Genomic DNA, 25,447 nt, shown 5'->3' on the forward strand with positions numbered 1-25,447 from the left:
TAACTGCATTTCTTCAATTTTTTGAATTTATATCAAATTTGGGAGATATCAATTCATATAAATACATTAACAGAAAAAAAATAAGAAAACCAGAATAGGCTAATAACAACTGATAAAATTGACGCAGTAATGAAAGAACTTCCAGGAAACAAAAGCCCGAGTGCAGGGAGCTACACAGGGGAGTTTTACCAAACATTTGAAGAAGAACTAACATTTGTCCTCCTCAAATTATTCAAAAAAATTCAAGAGGAAGGACTCTTCCAAGCTCTTTTTATGAGGCCAATATTATCCTAATTCCAAAACCAGATGGAGACATTACAAAGAAAGAGAATCACAGGCCAATATCCCTGATGAACATCGATGCTAAAATCCTCAACAAAACAGCAAACTGAATCCAGCAATATATTAAAAAGATAATACACTATGATCAAGTGGGACTTATTCCAGAGATGTAAGGCTGGTACAATATTCATAAATCAATAAATGTGATTATTCACATAAACAAATTGAAAGATAAAAATAACATGATCATACTGACAGCCACAGAAAAAGCATTAAACAAAATCCAACATTAACTTTTGGTAAAAAATCTGAGCTAAGTGGGAATAGAGGGACCATACTTCAACCCAATAAAGTCCATGACAAACCTACAGCCAACACCATATTGGATGGGCAAAAAATAAAATCATTTCCTCTAAAAACAGTCTGCTTTCATCACTGTTATTCAACATAGTACTGGCAGTACTAGCCATAGCAATCAGACAGGAAGAAAAAATAAAAGACATCCAAATTGTAAAGGAGGAAGCAAAACTGTCATTATCCACAGATGACAAGACAGTGTACATAGAAAACACTAAAGACCACCATAAAACTACTAGATTCAATAAATGAATTCAGTAATGTAGCAGGATACAAAAGTAACACCTAGAAATTGATGGCATTTTTATGTAATGAACTTTCAGAAAGAGAAACAAAAATAAGACAAAACAAAACAAAAAACCCATCCCATTTACCATTAACAAAAAAAGTCAAGATACTTGGGAATAAACTTAACCAAGGTGGTAAAAGATCTGTACTCAGAAAACTACAGAAAATTGAGAAATAAACAAATGAAAGAATATACGCTGCTCATGGATTTGTAAAATTAACATAATTAAAATGTCCATACTACCCAAAGCAATCTACAAATTCAATGCAATCCCTATTAAAATACCAATGCATATTTCACAGATCTAGAACAAATACTCCAACAATTTATATAGAACCCAAAGAGATCCTAAATAGCTGCAGCAATCTAGAGAAAGAAGGACAAAGTTGGAAGGATCACGGCATCAGATATCAAGCTATACTACAAAGCCACTGTAATCAAACAGCCTGGTCCTGGCATAAGAACCAGCATATAGATCAATGGAACAGAACAGAGACACCAGAAATTGACCCAAGCCATTATACTCAATCAATATTTGACAAAGGAGGCAAGAGCATACAATGAAGTAAAACAGTCTCTTCAATAAAGGTGTTGGAAAAAATTGGACAGGTGCATGCAAAAAAGTTAAACTAGACCACAACTTACACCATACTAAAAAATAAATGCAAAATAGATAAAATATCAGACATTTCACATAACAAAATTTTCACAGATATGTCATCTAGGGCAAGAGAAACAAAGTAAAAATAAATAAACAGAACTATATCAAAATAAAAAACTTCTGCACAGCAAAAGAAACCAGGATCAAAATGAAAAGTGAACCTGTATGAGAGGAACATGTTTTCCAATGATACATCTGGTAAGGGATTTATTATAAAAATATATACAACTCAATAAAAGGAAGACAAACAATCCAATTAAAAAATGGGCCAAAGACCTAAATAAACACTTCTCCAAAGAGGACACACAAATGGCCAAGAGACATATGAAAAAATGCTCAAAGTAACTAATAATCAGAAAGATGCAAGTTAAAATGGCAATGAGGTAGGTACCAACTCACACCTGCCGGCATAACTACCATCAACAAACAACAAGTGCTGGTGAGGATGTGCAGAAAAAGGAACCCTAGTACACTGCTGGTGAGAAGCAAACTGGTACAACCACTATAAAAAACAATGTGAGGTTCCCTCAAAAAATTAAATATGGAACTGCCGTTTGACCCAGTGATCTTAAAAAAACTGAAACATCAATCAGAAAGAACATATGTACCCCTGTGCTCATAGCAGTATTATTTATGATAGCTAAGATCTGGAAACATTCCAAGTGCCCAACAGCAAATGAGTGGATAAAAAAGCTGTGATGCTAATAAGCACAGGGTGTAGAAGTGTGTGTGTATGAAAATGTTCTAAAATTGGACTGAAGTGATGATCACAAAACTTTGTGAATATACTAAAAAAAAAAATCAGTGAATTATGCACTTTAATTAGGTGAATTGTATGGTATATGAGTTGACAATGCCTTTCTCACCACATTAAATTTTTTAAATTTAAAATTAAAAAAAATTTTTTTTATTGATTTGAAGAAAGGAGGAGAGAGAAGCATCAATGATGAGAGAGAATCATTGATAGGCTGTCTCCTGAATGCCCCCATTGGGGATTGAATCTGCAACCCAGGCATGTGCCCAGCCTGGGAATCCAACCTTGACTTCCTGGCTCATAGGTTGATGCTCAACCAATGAACCACACCGGCTGCGCCAAGATTTAAAATGTAGTGGAAGAGTTCAAAAAATGAATAAAGGCTAGCTAAAAACTTATGGGGAAAATACAGAAAATGCCCACATACCTGTAGCAGACCCCCACTCAAATCTATGGATATTTTGGGCGTGGAGTGTTCTGGGCCTGGGTTGCCACTGTGTTTACACCACCTGGCTTCCACATCGGCAGCTGCACAACATGGTCCTATCAGAATCCGGCTTCTTTCTCTAAGACTTGTTTTAAGGAGAAGATCATTTAGGCTGAGTAGAAATGATGACCCAAGAATTACACCTAAAAAATACAAAGAAATGGAGAAGGTTATAAGTAATAATTCTTCATTGTAAAAACAAATAAGTTTGGGCAAGAATTTGTAGTTTTTAGAGCATTAATTCATCCTTTGTACTCTTTCAGTTGGCTTTGCCTCATAGTTTTATGCCATTTATACAGAATTCTTGTTAGGAAGCAGGTATACCTCATTCACATTCCTAACAAAGCAATATTAGCCAAAACATTATGACTTTTTCCATGTGTGAGCATTTTAAGTTTTATGAGTAGAGACATTTTCATTAAATTGTGCTAGTTTTTCAAACAACTACATTAAGAATAAGAACAGCTGCTTCATTTGTCTATTGTTAACATGATGAGAAAGGGCAATTTTCTGTGATTTCTTACAGTAAGAGTAAAGTATATTACTCTGCTAGACACTCAAGTTTTTGACTGGCTCATGTTAAAATCAAAACAATCAAAATATATAACATGTGTTTTCTAAAAATTTTAGTTTAATCCAAACTTCACACATCATAACCACTTGAAGTTTACAGAGTCTTAAAAACAGATAGTGGCAGGTTAGATTTATGAGGAAAACTATATGCTATAGTTCAAAGTAAATATACCCAGAAAAGGAATACACTTTAAAATGTAGGTTTTCTTTTGAACTTACACTAGAAGTGTAGATCAAAACCTTTTCATAAAACCAATGGCATACTTTAAGATATTTGAATGCAAAGTTAGAGTGGTGGGTTAACTTTCCCCTAAGGAGCTCATTTTCTGAATTGTCATTGTGAATATTGAATTTCACCAGACCACATTTGTAATGCCCATGGCTTATTTTTCTAATAATATTTGATCCTTAAAAGAGATGAAAGATTAAAAAACACCTTAGGCTGACAGTATACACTTTTCAAAGTACAGTACCCACATTGACTTTTCAATTCTGTGGGGACTTGAAACTTCACATACACTGTATGTTCCTACTGCAGAAATAAGATACACAGAAGACATCACACCCACGAAAGTGTTAGGGCTAAAACTTTTATCAAAATTATGATGGTGAAAGTCAATTTCTTAACTGTTTTTGGTAAAATATATTGCAGCACTAATATATTCATTTACATAGCTTTCTTGGTTTAAAGTTATACTTCACTTAGACTAAAGGAAAAATAAACAAAATAAAAAAAATAAAGTCCGACCAGCATGGCTCAGTGGTTGAGCGCTGACCTGTGTGTGAGTCAGGAGGTCATGGTTCGATTCCGGTCAGGGCACATGCACAGGTTGTGGGATCAATTCCCTGAGGGAACCAGGGGTACAGGAGGCAGCCAATCCATGATTCTCTCTCATCATTGATGTTTCTATCTTTCTCTCACTCTTCCTTCCTCTCTGAAATAAATTTTAAAAATATATTTTTAAAAAAGAAACAAGCCCCCAAATAAGTAAGAATTAAAAACTTCTTAAGTCATAACTTCTGACTTAACTGTGTTACATTTCCTGGAACAGTTAAGACTTCTCAACAGTAAATATCTGCTAAATAGACATATCAGTTGATTATTCAATAATCTCTCATAATGGTATTTAAAAAGTATAAGCTTACTTCAGTACAATTATCCAGCAAATGTATGAATTACATTACCCTTTATTCTCAAATACATACATCGTCATACTAGCCTGCAATGGAATATTCAATTATCTGGTGGTAATCTTAATGTGAATGTGCTATTGGTCCCTCATAGACAAAGTGTTTAATCTCAAAGGCTCCCTAGATTGATTATCTTATTTAATGTTTATCATGATCTCATCACATCCCCAGATTGAAAAATAAAATAACAGCCCCCACTTTGGGAGCTCTTACTCTCTTATAGGTTTCCAAGTTTTAACATTTTCTATATCATTCTATCCAACTTCATTATTTTAAAATGTCAAGGAAGAGAGACCTTAGTAACAGAAGTGATTGAACAGAAGACCACGCCATTTTCAAACATCACTAGACTGTGATCACCCTGGGGGCAAGGGCCACCTTACTCATTATAGTACTGGGTACAACGGTAGCTAACCAGGACGCACCCCACTGAGTGGAATGGACAGTTTAGAATCTGATCCTGTTTTCAGCTGTCTCAATGTATTTCTTACTAGACAGTAGAAAAGTACTTGAATCTGCCACTCTTAATTTGCATCATAGAACATTGTATTGTACAACAATAAGGCTAGACGGAAGAGACCATAGAAGCCATCTGTTCCAAGTCTCCTTCCTCTAAAAAAAAAAAAACCACGCAAAAATACTTTAAAAAAAATATATATATTTTATTGATCTTTTACAGAAAGGAAGGGAAAGGGATAGAGAGCTGGAAATATCAATGAGAGAGAAACATCAACCAGCTGCCTCCCGCATACCTCCTACCGGGGATGTGCCCGCAACCAATATACATGCCCTTGACCGGAATCGAACATGGGACCCTTCAGTCCACAGACTGATGCTCTATCCACTGAGCCAAACTGGTTTCAGTGCAAAAATATTTTAATTTTGAAATATTAGACCTGCCTAAAAGTCGAAGAAATATATAGAGTTCCCTTATATCCTTCACCCAGCTATGTAACCACAGTATGAAACTGAAATCAGAAGTCACATTGACATAATACTATTAAGTAATCTACAGATCTTATTTAAATTTTGCCAATTTCTCCACTAATGTCCTTTTTCTGGTCAAGTGTCCAAGGTAGGATCCCCACTGCATTTAGCTGTCATCTCCTTAGTCTTCTTTATTCTGTGGCAGATCCTCTAGCTTTCTCTGTCTTTCATGACCTTGATACTCTTGACTAGCCCAGGCCAATTATTTTGCAGAATACCTCTCAACTTGCTTTTATCTAATGATTTCCCATTAGAATGTGATTATGGATTTTTGACAAGAATGCCAGAAAAGTGATGCCCTTCTCTGCATCACATTTGGATAAGTGATGTTGATGTTTTATTACTGGTACTGTTAACTCTGATCACACGTTACTAGTAAAGTGGTGTTTCATGTTTTGCCACTATAAAGTTGCGATTTTCCCACTTAAAAATAGTAAGATCTGTGAGGATATAGTTGGAGATTATGCACTATCTTTTTACATCAAACTTTTACTTATTAATGTTGGCATCCATCTCTGGTTCTTGAATGCACCAGTTATTGTGGTGTATGATAATGTTGATTTCCAGCTTTCTTATTATTCTGTATTTATTACTTAGTATTCTATGATAAAAAGAGCTGTTCCTCCTACCCCACTTATTAACTCAATTATTTATTTATATCAGTATGGACTCATCCAATCTAATAAAAGAGAAACATCAAATTGACCATACCTCCACTACGCTCACCAGCCAATCAGAGTGAGTATGAAAATTAACCCAACTATTGTAAGATGGTGGTGGCCATGAGCTGGAGCAAGCAGGAGGCTTGGGTTTCCCTTGGTGATGTAGGAAGCCAAGTTTCCCTCCTGTTCTGGCTGGCCCTCGCCTCTGCTCAAGGCTACAAAGTTTCAATTATAGAAGATAAATAAATCCCAGATACCTGCTTACAGCTGGCCCTGGCCTCTGCTCAAGGAGGTGCTAAAAAAAAAAAAAAAAAGGAGGGGCTGGGAGCTTGAGTTGCTGAGGGGTGATCAGACCAGGATGGGATGACAGTTGTTGGTGATCAAGCTGGTGGGGGTGGGCTGTTGGGGGTAAGCAGAGCAGGGAGGCCAATTGGGGGCAAGCAGGCTATCAATGGGGGTCAATTAGGACAGCACGGGGGGGGGGGGCAGTTTGAAAAGAGCAGGCCAGGAGGGGGGCATTTTTGGGTAAGCAGGCCAGCATGCAAGATGGTTAAGGGCAATCAGGCAGACAGGTGAGTGGCTGGAGCCAGCAGTCCCAGATTGCGAGAGGGATGTCTGACTGCTGGTTTAAGCCCGATCCCTGTAAACCAGCAGTAGGACATCCTTTGAGGGGTCCCAGATTGGAGAGGGTGCAGGCTGGGCTAAAGAATGCCTGACCCTTCTACCCCCACCATGAATGAATTTCGTGCACCGGGCCTCTAGTAGATATGTATTTTCTTTTATGGGTTATAATCGAATACTCCCATTGCTTTGTTGCTTAAATGGAACCAGCGTGGGACATTGGAAACCTGTTCACGTTGGCTCCTGTGTCCTTTTGATAGATCCCCATCATTTCTTGGGGAACTTATTTACTTTCTGGCCACAGATGTTTCAGACTCTGATGAGGCTCAAGATGATAGTGTAGGAAGACCCTGAACTCACCTCCTCCTTTAGACACATTGAATATACACCTACATATAGAGAAATTCCTCTGGAAAAAGAAATGAGGACTGATGGAACAGCTGCACAACAAAGAAGAGAGGGACTACATGGAGAAGGGCAAGAGCGATGGAGACTTGATAACAGCAGTAACCTCACCCCTGATGAGTGATCTGCAGGAGGGAGGGATATCACTGAGGGCCCTTGTGCAGACTGACCCACCCTGGGCAAGGTGAAAAAAAACACACATTGGATTAAAGGGCAGCAGACTATGTGAAGGAAATCCATTTACTAATCCTACAGCATCTGCCAAATAGGCGAGAAACTGCTGGAAGTCTCTCTGGGACTGGAGGTGCTGGCCAGGGCCATTTTTACTGAATCATGAAGAAATAGAAAACTTGAATAGACTGATTAAAAGCAATAAAATTGAATCAAGAATTTAAAAACTCAAAAAAAATCTCGTCCAGGATGAGATGGCTTCAAAAGAGAATTCTACCAAACATTTAAAGAATTAATGTTTATACTTCACGAATTATTCCAAAAAATTAAAGAGGAAAAAATGCTTCCAAACTCATTTTACGAGGCCAGCACTATCATGATACAAAAATCAGACAAAGACACTACAAAAAAAAAAAGAAAAAGAAAAAAGAAAAGAAAGTACAAGCAAATGTTCCTGATGAACACAGATATATAAATCCTCCACAAAAATATTAGCAAACTAAATTCAACAATCCATAACCCAAGTGATATTTATTCCAGGAACACAGGATGGTGCAATATCTGCAAATCAATCAATGTGGTATAGAACTTAAGCAATATGAAGAATAAAAATCACCTCAAAGGGGAGGGCAGTGGGAAGAGATTAACCAAAGAACTTATATGCCTATATGCAAAGCCCACAGATAACAGTGTGGTAAAGGCCTGGGGTGGGGTGGAAACCGGGGAAAGGGAGACAGTGGGGGGAAATGGTGAACATCTATAATACTTTCAACAATAATGATAAATTTAAAAAAAGAAAATCATATGATCATCTCAACATACAGAAAAAACATTTGACAGAATTCAACATCCATTTATGATAAAAAGAAACTCTTAACAACATGTGTATATAGAGAATGTACCTCAACATGATAAAGGCCATATATGATAATCCACAGTTAACATCACACTCAATGGTGAAAAGCTGAAAGCTTTTCCTCTAAGATCAGGAACAAAATAAGGATGCCTTCTCACCACTTTTATTCAACATAGTATTGAAGTCACAGCCGCAACAATTGGGCAAGAATAAGAAATAAAAGGCATCCAAATTAGAAAGAAAAGGTAGAACTGTCACTATTTGCAGATGACATGATACAATACTCTAAAGACTGAACCAAAAAACTATTAGAATAAGTGAATTCAGTAAATTTATGGGATACAAAATTAATATAAAGAAACTGGTTGCACTTCTATGTACACTTATGAACTATCAGAAAGAGAAATAAAGAAAATACACCCATTTACAATTGCATCATAAAGAATAAAGTATCTAGGAGTAAATTTAACCAAGGAGGTAAAGACCTATACTCTTCAAGCTGAAAGACGCTGATAAAAGAAAGTGAAGATGACACGAATAAATGGAATAATATACTGTGCTCATAGAATGAAATAATTAATATTGTTAAAATGTCCATACTACCCAAAGCAATCTATATATTTAATGTAATCCCTATCAAAGTATAAAAGGAATTTTTCACTGAACTAGAAAAAAAAATCCTACAATATGTATTAGATCACAAAAGATTCAGAATTGACAAAGTAATCTCAAGAAAAAAGAAAGTTGAAGGTATCATGCTCCCTGATTCCAAACTGTACTACAAAACATTTGTAATCAAAATTGTTTGATAGTGGCATAAAAACACACGTATAAATCATAGGAATAGAATAGAGCACCCAGAAAAAATTCACACATATATGATCAATTAATCTATGATAAAGGAAGCAAGAATAAACATTGGGGAAAATACAGTGTCTTCAATAAATGATGTTGAACTGCTACATGCAAAAAGTAAAAGTGGACCACTTTCTTATAGCATATACAAAATCAAATTTAAGATGGATTATAAACTTAAACGTAAGACCTAAAACCATAAAACTCCTACAAGAAAACAAAAGCCATCCCTAATCTCTTATTTCAGTAAAATTCTCCATGATCATGGTTTTAAGAATAGTTTCTTACGATAGTATCCATAACCATGCCTAATTCCTAAATAAGTGCTTCTCCCAATAAAAAAATGTGGATATTCTGGATCACCTCCAACTTGATATTTATACAGGCATTCATTATTCAACCAATATTTATTGATTACCACTTACTGGATATACCAAGATAAAGTGAATAATTTGTGTATTCTTTCCACATCACATTTTTCCTTGGCAATTTGTTAGCCTAGTTTTGAGATCTCAATAAAAATTAGAGGGGAAAAAAAGACAACCAGCAACATTTATAATATTGCCTCTGTTAAGCAAGTGAACTGTCCAAAGACATGAACACTTCCCTGAACACTATCATACAAACCCTATTCTTTCTTGCTTCTTTTAATTCAGTTCATGTGCTATCAATTCTCTCATTCTGATCCATTATTTATTTAATTAATTCTGTGTAGTTGCTGTTCTTTTTTCTCTCTCCCCTTTCACTCTTTTCCCCAATAGCTTACTCTTCTTTATATTTACAAATTTTCTAATCTTTTTACAGTTTGTACTTGCCTATATCTCAGGTTTACTAGCATTGATCCCACACACATGGCATTGAGAATTTAAGATGCTAACGTTGGCCGTGAGCACACAGGAACAGGCACTGCCTAAGTACATTAAGAAGACACATGACCAATAGATACCAATGCGCCCTTCCTGGTGTCATCTCCTTTCTTGTCCTTTGTTCTGTATGGCTTTAAGGAAAAAGGGGTGTATCACTTTGGAGATTAAGTTAACTCATCCCCATGTGCCTACCTGCCCCCTACACTTGCCATACACACCAGCCTGCCTTGGCTCTGCTCCTCTTGGCAGAATCCAGTTATCTGTGGACTACAGAAAGGTTCACTCACAAACATAGCTTTTAAGTTTAAAATACAGTCTGTTTCCTTTTAAACATTTCTTGCTAATTAAAAAACAAAACAAAAAACCTACAACAAAAGAATAAAAAAACCATGTTAGTTCGGTGATTTTAATGTTGGTCTAAGTGACCAATAATAAGAGATTATGGTGATCACTTAATAATAAAGAGTAGTCATGCATTTTACAGGGGCCATTTATAAATGGTAAACCAAACTTCACATTTTTACCACAAAGTATGAAAATAATCCCTGGGACAGGCTAATTCTCCTTTCCCCTTGCTTTCACTCTGTGAGAAGCTGGCCTGTGGGACATCATCCCCTCCTTTCTTTCTTAATCAGGAAACATACTAAGTATCTTCACTGGGATGAAATGAATCGTATTTTATATATCACCACACACATGAGCCCAGGGCCACTGAGAATACTGAGTTCTTAAGCAGGATACTTAGACATTAAAAATCTGGTATAAATGGCAAGAGTTCCAGCCTGTATTTTCTTCAGAATGAATTCACGCAGAGTTCGACAAAGTGGCTATGGGTATAAATGATGAAGAGCTATCTTCTTGGCCCTGGAACGCTGGAGAAGACTGAGTAATTTTGTGAAGTTTTACCTCTCTGCCTGTATGTAAATGACAAAATGTTTACCTTTGTTCTAGCTCGTGAGTATACAGGTGTTTGAAGTGTTATGCTTTACATTTCCCCTCTAAATTTCCAAAAATGAGAGAAGAAAAATATTAAGGAAATATGCTGTGAAAGTGTTAAGATTTAAAATGATCAGTTATCTTTTAAAAGCATGAACATCATTGAAATTACTTAACCTCTGATCAGGCCATTTTTAAGAACTTTTAATTTTGAAATAATTTTAGGCTTCCAGCAAAGTTGATAGCTTTCAACTTCGATATCCTTCACCCAGCTTCCCTTAATGTTAATTTAACAACTTATGATAGCATGATTCTCGAGAGCCAGTAAATTAACATCAATGCAAAACAACTAACTAGTTTAGACACCTAACTTGAATTTCACCAGTTTCTCCTCTTATGTCCCATTCCGATTCCAGGATCCTAGCCAGGACCCAATGCTGCACTTAATGACTGTGTGTTCAGGTCACTTTGACCCGGTGCATAACCTCTTCCCTCTACCTCCTTCCATCCCACAGAACGCTTTTCTGCCTGATTTTTCCATTGGCTTCTTTTAAAAATCTGTGTTTATATTTTTAATTTCAGCTCTAGCAAACTAATGGCAGATATTTAATTAAAGTAAATGAGCTGTAGCGACATTGAGAAGTGATTTCAGAAACAACTGGGGTGATAAACAGAAATAATCTTGCTTTGCTTGCATACTGACATACTTTTCACTGAGTGTAAAAATTTAGTTCAAGGAACTAATAGTTTCATGACCTTTGAAATACTCCTTCAGAAGACTAATAAATGCAAACCACTTGTTTTGGAGAATGTTTACAGAGCGCTGCCAGCGCTACATCATCGTCTCTCCTAGACCTCGGTAAGGCCCCTGCCTCTCCATGCTGACTGTGCAAAATGCACTTGGAATCAAGCTTCTGTATGTCATTAGAAAGAGCGCTCCATGATGACATGTGCTAGCAAAGCGTGCCCAGGTATGTTTTTATCCAGCTGGAAGTAATCTGAGGCTACCAGAAAACCAGCAAACATGTGTTAGATACATCCACAAGTCGATGTGCACAACAGCGAAGCATCACGCTGCCTGCAAAAGTAAGGAAGAAAACTTTTTATCAGTACGATCCATGAAAACGACGGCCAGAAGTGACTGGATGACTATAGACAAAGGTTTTTGCAAGTATGGTCCATAAAGAGATGATGAGAAATCTTCTCTAATTCCTTCAACTAATTATGTTGAAACACATAAAAATAGCACTTGGGTATTTTAACCATGGAAAAACACACACCTTGTTTTAAACATGGAAAAACACCCCCCCTGCCCCCCCCCCCCCACAACTTGCTCAGAATATGTAAGTTGGTCAGATCCTATTTAATTACACTATATTTTATAATAAGCCATATATACCCAGTATATGGATAAAATCAATATATGGAACAAACCATAAAGCCGTCAGAATTACAAAGGATATAGGAGCTGAAAGGCATGCTGATGCTTCCCATTTTACTAAAAAGTCTGGCCATCAAAACGAGAGTCCAATTGGCTGGTCTACCTGCTAACGTATGCCCCTCTTCAAGGCACCTAATGATTTCTCATGAGTGGGCTTTCCAGTCTCCGGGGATGCCCAGCAAGGTCTCAATGGACCCTGGGCTAATCCAAACCCTTTCCTTTGAACATAGGAAAGTGACAAGTAGCAGAAATATAATTCCCCCTCCCCCCCTTTCACATTAAGAAAATGAGAATTACTCAAGAAAGATGAAAATGTCTGCTGAGTTGGCTATTTATACTTGGCCCTGTCTGGGAAAGGTATTTTTTGAGAAATGTTTTAAAACATTCGGATCCTAGAAAAACCAAACTAAAAATACCAAAGGCTGTAGAGTGTATGCTTTGCCTCTTTCTTCCCCTCCAATCTGCCACCATGCTCACTGTTTTTACAGTTGTGTCAGTTTATTAGAAAAATAAAACTTGATTGGATCATGTGTCCATGTTTAAAAAACACCCAGACTAGCAGGTCTGACTGTGCATATTGGCAAGTGTATGACAACCTTTCCAGAGAGGAAAGCACAACAGCAAATACACACTCTATAGGCTTTTAGATGACTACAATAGCTGGTTAGTGTAATTACATTAGGAAACTGCCAGTGAATTCATTTTTCAAAAAGTAAATCACATGGATGGAGGAATTGGCATAAACTTATCCTAACAATGTTGAAAGCAAAATGATTTGCTACGTAATCTACTGCAATGGCTTAGAAACTGGTCTTGTAAGGACTGGTGCAGCGGGAAGACCAGGCTGACTCAGAATACCCCTGGGCAACTGCTCTGCTCTTCACTCAGTGAGGGAGTTAGGACTAGCTCTGGTTCTTTGACACTTAGGGAGTTCCACATTGCGATGGTGGCCCATGAAGCATTTTCAGCATTTCAGAGGGCCTGAAAGAAATCACAGGTTTGTCTGCGACAGGGCTGAGGAGGTATCATATCTGGGAGGCAGAGCCATGTTAGCTCTGTAATCCTCAATGCAGTTTGGTTGGATCATGAGGCCCATGAGGGGAAAAATAAAAAGGGTTCTTGATAAAGAAAAGGAAGATCTTTAATATACTTTCCAGCTCTCGAATTTACTGATCTATGCCCTCAGCATTCACTGGTGTGACCAAGTTGGGGAGGAAGATAAAAAAACACCGAAAGACCAATATTTACTGAGGGACATAATAAATTTGTACCAAGGGATGTATAGAATATCCTACATACATTATCTCGCCTGTGAATTGAATATTCTTGCCTTCATTTTGGAAATGAGCTGAATTGTAACTTTTACCACAACCAACTGCCGGCAAGCAGCAGGGCCGGGATTTAGATTCCCTCTGCCTCCTTCCAGCACCATGTTGCCTTATAAAAACTGCTGCTGTTAGCTAGCTCTTAGTAATTTCATTTTTCCAGTTGGTAACACGGCTGTGAATCAATGCTTTTTCCTGTCCCCAGCTGTTCTGCACGGCCTCGGTATGTCATGCCAACATAGCCTACAGGTCCAGGGGCCTGGCCAGAGAGCAACAGAACATCTAAGATGTGTCTTCAGCCACTCATCACTGACAGCGGTGCTTTGCCAGAAACTTTCCTAGCAAACGGCCTCCTGGCTTATGTGGATGAGAGGGCAATTTGCTGCGACCACAGGCCAAACGAACGGCCACGTGGGGGGTAGAGACTTACTCCTAACCTCCTCTTTTTCCCCAGTCCCAGTGCTGGGGGCTGTAACGATGCTTGTCCATTTCTCCAAGTCTAACCTATTTGGTGCTACCGAGGATGCAGAGGAGAAGCTGTGAAGTAAAAGGCCTCTAGCATTTAATGACGAGGACCGGAACCTTTCTTCTCCAATAGGATTTTGTTTCATGTTAATTCATAGCATTTTTGTTGTCTAAAGGGTCCATTTTTCTCCTGCCCAAGGAACATTCTGTTTTAATATGTGCACATGAGAAGTTTTTACCAGTTGTTTTTTCTCTCCTCCCCGCCCCCAAATGGATCTAAATCTAGAGAAATAATTCTTTACTATACATTCATTAAAACAAGGAAAGAAATAAAAACCATTATTATTATTATTATTATTATTATTATTATTTTTTGCTATAGTACAAAAGACACAAAATCCAGGGCAATGGGACACAATTCTAACACATATGACCTGGCGCCAACATTTTTCTAGCAGTCTAGGTCAAGTCTGAAACTTGGTAACTAAAACAATGGGAAGAAATAGACTCATTTGGCTGGAGACAAGATCTGAGGGGGGATACACTTGGAAGACTGCAGCCACGGTCCTGGATTTCTCATTAGCACAGAGCAGAGTCTTATGAAGACTTCATATTCCCCACGAGAACCACATTTACACAATTAACAATTCTTCGGTGGAAAAAAAAAAAAAGAGAGAGAGAGAAGCTTTCATTATTGCATGTGGACACATGTGGGCTGTGTAAAAATATAAGAGATGTGTAACCCATGGTAAACAGAAAGTAATGATCTTAAACAGGCCAAACCCTTGAACTCGTCATTAATAAATGTCTCTCCTGCATTCAGCTACCCGGGCTGCTGGGAGCCTGTTTTCTTCAAGTACTTCAAACACTGAAATCCAGGAACATTTATTATTTTAATCCATTACAGGCAGTGCTTGATTTAACTTTATTGGTTGTGGTGGTGGTAGTGGTTATAAGTGGGGGCACAGCAACGTTCTTTTACACATCATTTCAAAAGGGCTTAATTATATTTTATAGCTTGGGCCAGGAATTCTGCTTGTTTTTTGTCTAACAAGGTTCAAACGGAGTTCAGGTCGGTGATGAATCAGAAGGAAAAGTCAGAGATGGTTATCTCCGTGAGAGGCGCTCACCCCTTCGGGAGACCGAGCAGGTACATCACGTCCACCCACCGCGGCACAGGCCAGAACGCCGCAGCCCGCCTGGCTGCTGACTGCGTGGTTTTGACTTTTGGAGCAACCTGGGAATTAACACATCAGACGCTCGGCCCAGCGGTGTCTTCTACATGTCTGCAGTTACACTGCTCTGTGCAAGGCTTCCCACTGGAACCCGGAACAGAGGTGGGAACCACACAGCACTAAAACAAAAAAACGCACACGAAGAACGATAATCACCTAGCACTTTAAACGCATAAATCCTCATCACAGAAAAACGTAAGCATCCCGAATGAGAGACGTGTGAGACTGCACCAACATAATTTGGTTAAATAAGAGACCGGTGACTGTATAAGCATTCCTGGACAGCGTGTATTAATAGCTACTAGCGGTGGTTGTTTTTTTTTTAAAAATATCAAACATTCTTAATTTCCTACCTCTCTTTTTGAAGACATGCAAAAGAGATCATCCTAACATAGGAGGGTTAATATTGCTTATATGCTCCAGAATTATATCTAATGTTATGATAAAAGTTACAGCAGAGAATAAAGTTCACTTGTTGGGATTTCCCCCCTCTCATTGTGTAGAATTTCTGAGAAGAGGACAAAAGACTTACTCCCCAAGGTAGTATCTTACACATTTATGGTTTTTATTTCCCACTAGGTTAGGAAAATAGTATGGAACATTATTTTGAAAAAAAGTTATGAGAATTTTACTTTTTCTATTTCCCATTCAATTCTCAGAACTTTCAAAAATTCTATTTTTTTTTTTTCATGTCTCAATTCACCATTATGCACAGTAATCACTGTTTAAAAAGGTCAGTGTTGAAAAACCTCAGTAATCTAGGGGTAATTTAAGAGTAAAAATAGAGGGACATGCCAGTTCATCAGTAGCAACTTTGAGGCTTGTTATAAAGTAACAGGAGGGAATCAGAGCAGGATTAATAGTGGTCCTCCGGTCCTGGGATGAGGGTGTCGTGTTTCCTGGACTCTAGGCCATCTGTTCTGCCTGCCTACATTTTACTTCTGCAAAACTATAAACGCACCTCTACCCCAGGGACTGTAGAAAGGCATTAGAATTCCTCTGCTTTTCATTATCACAAGATTCAGTAACTCATTTCATTGTCAAGATAATCCCCTTTTACTCTTTCTTTTGCGTGGTGAAGTTTGCCAAAATGACAAATAAAATCCCAGATGTTACACACCCAATGAGGTCTCACCCTACCCTGCAGGGCTGGGTTTAAGCTACTTGGGACACAGTGTCAGGAATGACAAGACCCGGTGCCCACACCCACTGTTCACTCAGGCCCTGAGCAGCCTGGCTGGCTACCAGCTGGGCTCCCACCTCGGCCCTCCCTGGCTGCTTCCAGGCAGGCCTGTCCTCTGGCTCTGCCTGACAAAGAACCCATTTCTCATGGCCCAGGCACTGGAAGCCGCACTGTTTCTTTGTAAAAGTGACAAACGTCTTCGGGCTGTTCTAAGTGGCTTGCTGTGTCCCACCTGATTGGATGCTTTACTTCCCTCAGCTTCCCTGCATCCCGGGAGCATCCTCCGGTGCTGAGGACCGCTCCAGAGCGCGTCCTCTGGAGATCCAGGAACTGGACGGCAAAGCCAGAGCTCCACTTTCCTCAACTGATGGCCCGGTTTCACTTTTCAGGACATGAAAAGGAACTTTAGGTTCTTTCTATTTTATTGGTCCCGAACCCGGTGAACATGAGAGGAGGCATTTGTGTGTGTGAAAAATAATATGGTTATGCTTCCTCCCCGCTTTTGTTTATACGCAGAGATAAGTACATCTGGATGGCAGAGGCAGGGGCAGTGAAAGTTGTTTAAACCGTAGCTCTCTGACTGGGAGTTCAGCTCCTGGCTTTGTGCGTGGGTGAGAAGGCCCCTCTGGAAAGGGATCCTTTCGGCTCTCCCCATTTCTGACCAAAAAGCCAAACAAGATGGCCTCGCTTAGGCTCCTCCCTAGCCCTTTGTTCATCTCCTACCTCACTTTCCCTTAATCTGCATGGAGATGGCTAATCTCAGTGCCAGGGAAAGAGCGGGGAAGCCCTAAGCAAGGCTATTGCTCAGCCCGAGTAGGGCGCCCTCCTTGCTGAAATCTAAGGAGGTCCGCCCTAATAGAGCCATAATTTACTCTGACAAGGGGAGCTGAAGTCTGCAGCTCCCTCCCTCCGGGCCTGTGGAAAGCGCTACACCGCTACCCAGGATTTATAGCTGCATACTCATGGCTTCTTCAAACGGTAAAAAAAGCCCGTGTTCTCTGTGTGTGCGTGGGGGGAAAGGTGGCTGTTTTTTTGTGTGTTTTTTTTTTAAACATACTACAGAATGGGATGGATTTCATGGAGAGCAGAAGAAATATTATTTGCCTTAGCACGATTCAGACAATAAGATGTAATTTCTAAGTGAGCTTCATTTTGTTATTGATAATACAGTCCTAGGTGTTTTTTTTTCTTTTTATGTTATACACCGACTTTTAAAATACAAGTATCACGTCTACTAAAATCAACTTTAGGGCCCTTTCCCCAAAGACATATGGGAGAATGTAAGTGTTCTAGCAGAAATACAAGTTAGGTTATTATAAGTCACTGTTACACCAAGCATCTGCAGGTGGAATTAAAAAAAAAAAAAAAAAATCAAGTCCCTTGAAACTCTCCTAGTTGACGATTGCAGAACAGTACAGGAAACCAAGGAAAACTCGTTGATTTTTTTTAAAGTGGAAAACATTTCATTTTGTTTCAAACAATGAACACATTTCAGTGAGAAATAGGTACATCTTTCGTCGTAAAAACCAGTAAATGAATATGGAAACATTTCAGATTTAAATGTATTGACAATGTCTTGGGAAGAACGCTAACTTTCCCCCTTTACTTTTTTTTTTTTATTATTCCCCTTTTCCCAGGCACTTCCCCTAAATTTATGACAGTTAAATGATAAAAAATATAACTAGGCAAACCGAAATATTTTTGTACCTTTCAGAAGTGAGGAAACATGCCTACAACACATTCTCAATTGTGTTTCTCTAAATATTCCTTAGAACATAAGATTCCTCTAGCATTACACATCCATTTCAGCTCCTAAATTAAAACTCATCTGGAAAGGACCGTTTTACCCTGTTTATATAACATTGTCACATAAAGAGTGTTAAAAAAAATATTTCACTAAAAATAGCTTGCGTAAGTTAGGGATTAGAGTAGTTTCTGCTGCTATAATTATTCCTTTGTAGTTTTTTCCATGATGTTTTTGCACAGTGTTTTTGACTGTGTTTATTAAAGTCAGCACATCAAAAAGGATCAAAGAGAAAGTGAGTGAGAACCAAAGAAACCCCAAGTGTGTTATCTCATTGGGGAGTTATGCAGATTCGCATAAACAAGTGCAAATTGCTGAGGTTTTAATGAAAATTTTCTACAATTATTTTATCTTAAGTCATTCTATACAATAACATCTGTACAGCAGATGGCTATACTGTACCAAGGCCCTGTGCCTTTTTCTTTCTCTGTTTAACAGTACATCTGAGATGACTACTTTTGTCACTGTGCTCAATTTGGTTCAGCAAATAATTTGAAAAGTGCAGCTGCTGCAGATGGTCACAATAGTTATATAAACTATAAAATCAAAGACACAGTTAAGCATTTCTGTATTAGATTCAAACTATAAAAAATTTGACATTAACTCTGTTGAGCTCCAAGATATACTATAAAATTTTTGGTCAAATGCAGAACGATGTCACTTGAGAAATATGAAATAATGACTACTGATCGGAGATTTTTTTTCTTTTTGATGGGTGTCACTTTTAACTACTTATCAAAAATGTACCTCAGATGAAGAATATATATGTTTTATCCAAGTTCCAAAGCATGGATTTTTTACGACAATCAACTACACAATAAAAATTAATGTTTAAAGCTTAAATTATATTTTACTTTAAAGAAGTTTTGCTTAGTTAAGAGTCACTTTTTGAAAAACATGTAGTAATATTATAATTGCCTAGAAATGAGTCTTCAGCAGAAACTAGAACTTAAACCTTATTTTACTTAATTATAATTTATTATTATTTTGCTGGCTTTTTTATCTTCTTAAAATGTTTGAGCATGTCATTACATTGAGCAAAAAGGCAAAGAAACCCAATTTGGTATTCGTTATGCTCTCATAATAAAACTGCTCAGTTTAATGGCTACCTTCGATCTGTTTTAGTTTGCTGACATAAATAACTATTTTAGAACATTTGCTGGGTACCACAATTAGAGTTGTATGATTTATGTCTTAGTCAAGGCTATAGTTGCTACTTCTGTTGCTTGACTAGATTAAAAAGCATAAATATAAAAGAAATAGGGTACACAGTTTTTCTAGGGGGGAGTGGAAAAAACAAATGTAAATACAGAATGAGTCTATGACCTTGTCTAGCTCAGAGAGAGGATTTTCACGGTATGTTAGAGATGTTCACAAGAATAGACGCATTAACCAGTTAACTGCCATGACATTTTGAATTTAAGTTAAAAAGCTCTACTACTTGCATCTATAGACGTGTATGGCGCACAAATGGTTAAACGCGGATACAATACAAGTAGCTAATGAATAAAACAAGAAATGAGGCTGGAAAAAGAAAAGGATGAAGAACGGAGCACAGTATATGTAAACTCCCTCGGGCTGAGTCCTCGCCTTTCCTGCTGTATGATTAGGTAGAACTGCAAAGGTGTGGGAACAGGCCCAGTGTTGTCTGGGTTGCAATGTATTTGTGGATAAATCAGATATTGTAGCCCAGTGTTTCATAATCCTTTATGCCCTATGGACCTTACATTTTTCACTTCTGACTTTTAAGACAATAAAAAAAAAAAAATACAGTGCTTGCAGCTGGCTTAGTCACAAACATTTCTGGTGCGAAAGAAATAAATCGTCTATTTTTTGGCAAAAAATTCATACTTCTCAACTATAAAACATTTTCTTTATCTCTTAAACTACTGTGCCCAAACTGGCTATATGGAACTAAGTTATAGTACGTCTCCAGCTGCCTCTTAATTACTTTTTTAGTAAGCCACTATGTTGCATATAGTTTCAGGATTTACCTTAGCCCTCCTGCCCCCAATTCTTTCCTGCAAATGAAAGTGGGGGGGAAAGGTTTCCCTTTTGCTACTTTTACTTTCAAAGTAAAGTTCCTGGCACGGTGCCCTGAACTTTCACGGTAGCAGCTCCAGGGATTGCAAAGTGTTATTTCCCACCTGTGCCTTTCTTTTCCTCCCCTCCGCGCTTTCCTTCTGCCTACCCTTTCTGACTCGGGGTGAAGAAGCACGGACCTATTTAGTCATGGTCACAAAGAGGAAAACGTAGATGTCACTGCCTGCTAACGTCTCACCTCTCCACCACCCACCCGTCCAGGACACTCGGTTCAGGGCCCATGCCGCCCTCTTTGCTAGGCCGGGCAGGTACATGGCTTTTTCTGGCCGGGGCTGCTGGCCTGAGAATCCGCAATAGGCCCTGTCCTTGCAGAACTGAACCCTGACTTCTGTTACACTTTGGGTAGCATACGCGCCACTAGAGCAATCTCTCTCTTTTTTTTTAATAACTGTTATCAGGGGCTTAACGCAGTGCGCCGGAATCACCTGCATGACTTTTGCAACACCGATTTCTGGGCTCCAAGCCCAGAGTTTCTGATTCAGCAGGTCAGCAGGAGGGTTCATGAATTTGCATTTCTAACAAGTTCTCAGCTGATGCTGATGCTGCTGGTTCTGAGACCATACCCTGGCAACCGCTGCTCCAACGGCTGGTCAGACCGTTTCTCCTTGTCCCACGACTGCTGCTTTAGGGAACAGAAATTTAGGAATGAACAGCTTTGAAGACATTTGCAGGAACATGTCCGAAGAGCTGGAAAGTAACAGTTTACTGTAATTTAACACATTAAAATACTTAAAAGCTTCACGGATTTGTTATAAATTTTGTCTCTACCATAAGATCACAAATTACAATAGAAATGTCCCATCTCTGATGGCCCTTAAAACTTTTAACCTCCAAATAATAGAAATCATCACAATTATGATTATTTCCTGATGGTGCCGAGTCACATTGTCACCTCCCTTTCCCTGCTCCTGTGACTTACCAGGTACTTTTTGTGCTGCTTTCACATTCAGGCTTCCGCTGAGGGTGGACAGAGATGCTAACAGGCAAGGCTTGCTAGGATGGGGGACAGTTTCCATGGCGACCACAATCTGAGTCGTTCGGACAGAAATTTTTTGAAAGCAGGAAACAGCTCTCCACATGTTTTCTCGAAACGGAACCTTTCGTGCTCCCTCGCCATGGACTTTGGCCTTAGACAGCTTCCCACGGTAGCATTTGGAGGCTGGAAGCTCGTCCTTAAGCCGCACAGCGTCCGACGGCGCCGGAGTCTCGCAGCCGTGCGCGCTTCTGATCTTCTTTAAAAACTGGGTGATCTGATCCAGCTTGGTGAAACTCAGGTTTGCTTTCAGAGGCTTTGATATATCCAAGTTGATGTCTGCTATAGGATTGAAAAAGATTTAAAAAAAAAATTACTGAAGCTCTCTTACTGAACACAAGCCTTGACTTCCCGTCAAGTTCCTATTGAAGTTCCCAACATCTGCATTGTGGACTCATTAGAAGGCCAGATGTTGTCATCTTTTTACTAATCACCTAACTGTTCTTGCTGTGTGCTGCAGTTACGTGAAGGACACTTTTCCTGGGCCACTTCCATGCCTACATTCCTGCCTAATCCGAGCGACTCCCTGCTCCTGACAGGATCAAGGCCACACATCTACTCGGCTCTCCCAACCGAGGCTGATGCAGCAGCCTTTCCAGTTTGGCACTACGACTGGCCTCCCTTCTTCCCAGGCAAAAGGACTCTCCCTCGTACCCAGCACAAAGTGTGACACACAGACTGGTATCGATAATATGTGTCCGACTGACTAAGCGAAGTAGCTTTTATCAAATACATGCAGAAAATGTCTGCTTCTCCTGTGGCTGCTGCAAACCCGAAGACTCCCTACATCTTTCCCTGTGTATTTCGCACTGATAACATTTCAAATACCTCAGCATGGGTAGACTGAGATTTCTTAAAACCTCCAGTCCATTTTACATGCATCTTGCCTTTATCTGCCACTCAGCTGCCAGACTTTAAAACTAGTAGTCTTATTAGTTCTGTGTTTGCCTGATTTCAGTGTCTTTATGTTTTCATTATCAATAAGATGTGAGACTACAAGCATCATGAAGGCAGAGTGTGTCACACACCTTTATGTCCGAGGACTGGCATAGTGTGTCTCGCATATGTATGTGTTCAACCAATAGTTGAGTTTAGCTGAATCTCACACGTGTTCTTTTCATTGGAGCCTGAAGATATAATACAAGACATAATCCCTGCTGAAGCTACAGTAGGAAGAGCAAAGTAATTAAGCAGCTCAAGTTAATAGCGCTTGTTAATAATTTCATTATCTACATCTCCCTTCATAAGGAGGACCTCTTCTCACCTTTCTCGGCATCAGCACCCATGGGTTTCCTCCTGGCTACCCAGGTTCCCACAGGGCACTGGCCCTTGTAAGCATGCCTTCTCTTGGGTTTCTTTAATCAGGGCTAGCAAAACTCTGAGATTCAGCTTTTCACTAGACCTCTGAGTCACCTGACTGCAATATTAAAATGTTCCCTGCTCCCATATTTAAAATATATATATTTTACTGATTTTTTACAGAGAGGAAGAGAGAGGGATAGAGAGTTAGAAACATCGATGAGAGAGAAACATCGATCAGCTGCCTCTTGCACACCACCTACTGAGGATGTGCCCGCAACCAAGGTACATGCCCTTGACCGGAATCAAACCTGGGACCTTTCAGTCCACTCTATCCACTGAGCCAAACTGGTTTCGGCCATATTTTTTAAATAGTCAAAAATATCCGAACTTAAGGAATTACTCTTTAAAAACATTTTGTTGACATGTAACTGACATACCGTACAATTTACCTTCTTGAAGTATACAATTCAATGGCTTTTAGTATACTCACAAGGCTGCACAAGAATCACCACCTTATAATTCCTGAACTTAGTCATCACCACATACACACGAATCTCATGCCATGTAGCAGTCACTCCCCTCCATCCCCTGCCTCCAGCTGCAGCAAGCACTACTTGGATTTCCGTCTCTACACAGTTGCCTGCTCTAGACATTTCACATACATGGAATCATACAATCTCTGGTCCTCTGTGTCTGGCTTCTTTCGGATATGCTTGCAAAGCCCATTCATATTGAAACATGTATCATCAGTACTTCACAACTGTTTGTGGCTGAGTAGTACTTCATCCAATGGGGATACCACATTTTATTTACCCATTATCAGCTGATAGACATTTGGGTTATTTCTACTTTTTGGGTGTATGAACACTCATGTGTAACTTTTTGTGGACTTTTTTCATTCCCATCAGCTATATTCCAAGGAGTGGAACTCTAGGCCACATTTGATTAGGGCCATCTAGCTGGTGTGAAGTGGCACTCGATTGTGATTTACATTTGTATTTCCCTGATGTCTAATGATGTTGAGCATTTACTCATGTGCTTGGTGGCCATTTGCATATATCCTTGGAAAAATGTCTATTTACATCCTTTGCTCATTCTTAAATTGAGTCACTGGTCTTTTTATTATTGAATTGTCTGAGCTTTTTATAATCCTGGATACAAGTCCCTATCAGATATAGGTTTTGCAAATATTTTCTCCAGTTCTGTGGATTGTCTTTGCAGTTATTTTGATGGTATCATTTGCAGCACAATTTTAATTTTTGTGAAATAAATATACCTATTATTTTGTGTGAGCTTTTGGTGTCAATTGACCTGCAAATAATGACTTTCCAATTTGGATGCTTTTTATGTCTTCTCCTTGTCTGATTGCTGTGGCTAGGACTTCCAATACTATGTTGAGTAGTGAAAATGGACATCCCTGTCTTTTCCTGATCTTATCAGAAATGCTTTGTTTTTTGCCCACTGAGTATAATGTTGGTAATGGGTTTGTCATGTATGGCCTTTATTACATTGAGATATGTTCTTTCTATGCCCACTTCGCAGAGAGTTTTTTTTAATCATAAACAGGTGCTGGATTTTATAAAATAATCTTTCTGCATTTTATTGATATGATGTGATTTTTATCCTTCATTTTGTTTTCATGGTGTATCACATATATTGATTTGTAGATGTTGTACCAACCTTGCATCCCCAGAATAAATCCCACTTGATCATGATTTATGATGTTTTTAATGCCTTGCTGGGTCTGGTTTGCTAATATTCTGTCGAGGATTTTAGTATCTATGCTCATCAGGGATATTGGCCTATAATTTTCTTTCTTTGTAATTTCTTTTTCTGGTTTTGGAATTCAAATAATGCTGGCCTCATAAAATGAGTTTTGTGTCTTCCCTCCTCTTGAATTTTTTGGAATGGTTTGAGAAGGATAGGTGTCAGTTCTCTGAAAGTTTGGTAAAATTAACCTGTGAAGCTATCTGGTTCAGGACTTTTGTTTGTTGGGAGACTTTTATTACTGGTCCCATTTCACTAGCTGTAATTTGTCTATTCAAAGTCTCTGATTCTTCCCGATTCAGTTTTGGAAGATTGCATGCTTTCTGGAATTTATCCATTTAGTCCCAATTGTCCAATTTGTTGGCATATAGTTATTCGTAATATTTTCTCACAACCCTTTGTATTTCTGTGGAGTCAGTTGTTATAGAAATCTGACTTTAGACTAATTTAATTCCCTCTTTTCCTGGTCCAAATTCACTCACTGATTAAGTTCTGTCCATTTTACTTCCAAAATATTGCTTGAATTCAATTCCCTTTTCTCAGCATTCCTGTTACTCGCCATTTCTTTCTTCCATGCCTTTGATATTGTTCAGCTATTATAAAGCCTCCTAAATGGATTCTCTGTCTAGACTGATTCCGGTCAATCTAGCCTCCCATGTATTTCCAAATGATTTATGTCTAATGCAATCCTGATTGGCTCACTCCTGCATAAACCTCTTTAATGGCTCTTCTTTCCCTTTGGATTAAAAGATCAAGCTCCCTGAAATAAAAATAAAAACTAAAAAAAACTAAAAGCCCTACTCTTTCTTAGCTACAGCCATGTCCTCTTCATACTT

At 38.7% G+C, this 25,447-nt stretch overlaps 1 protein-coding gene across 5 annotated transcripts in view; it reads right to left on the reverse strand.

Annotated features, from left to right (window-relative positions):
• The window catches only part of VPS13B (vacuolar protein sorting 13 homolog B), a 513,325-nt gene that overhangs the window by 118,357 nt on the left and 369,521 nt on the right, over nucleotides 1-25,447 (reverse strand). For all 5 annotated transcript variants that reach the window (XM_045581364.1, XM_036436747.2, XM_036436745.2 and 2 more), the window contains 2 exons: nucleotides 21,429-21,824; nucleotides 2,771-2,973 (listed from right to left, as the gene is read on the reverse strand). In XM_045581364.1, the coding sequence (XP_045437320.1) occupies nucleotides 2,771-2,973; nucleotides 21,429-21,824 (599 nt within the window). The remainder of the gene's footprint in view (nucleotides 1-2,770; nucleotides 2,974-21,428; nucleotides 21,825-25,447) is intronic.

Source organism: Pipistrellus kuhlii, unplaced genomic scaffold, assembly GCF_014108245.1.
Source record: "Pipistrellus kuhlii isolate mPipKuh1 unplaced genomic scaffold, mPipKuh1.p scaffold_m20_p_14, whole genome shotgun sequence".
NCBI lineage: Eukaryota > Metazoa > Chordata > Mammalia > Chiroptera > Vespertilionidae > Pipistrellus > Pipistrellus kuhlii.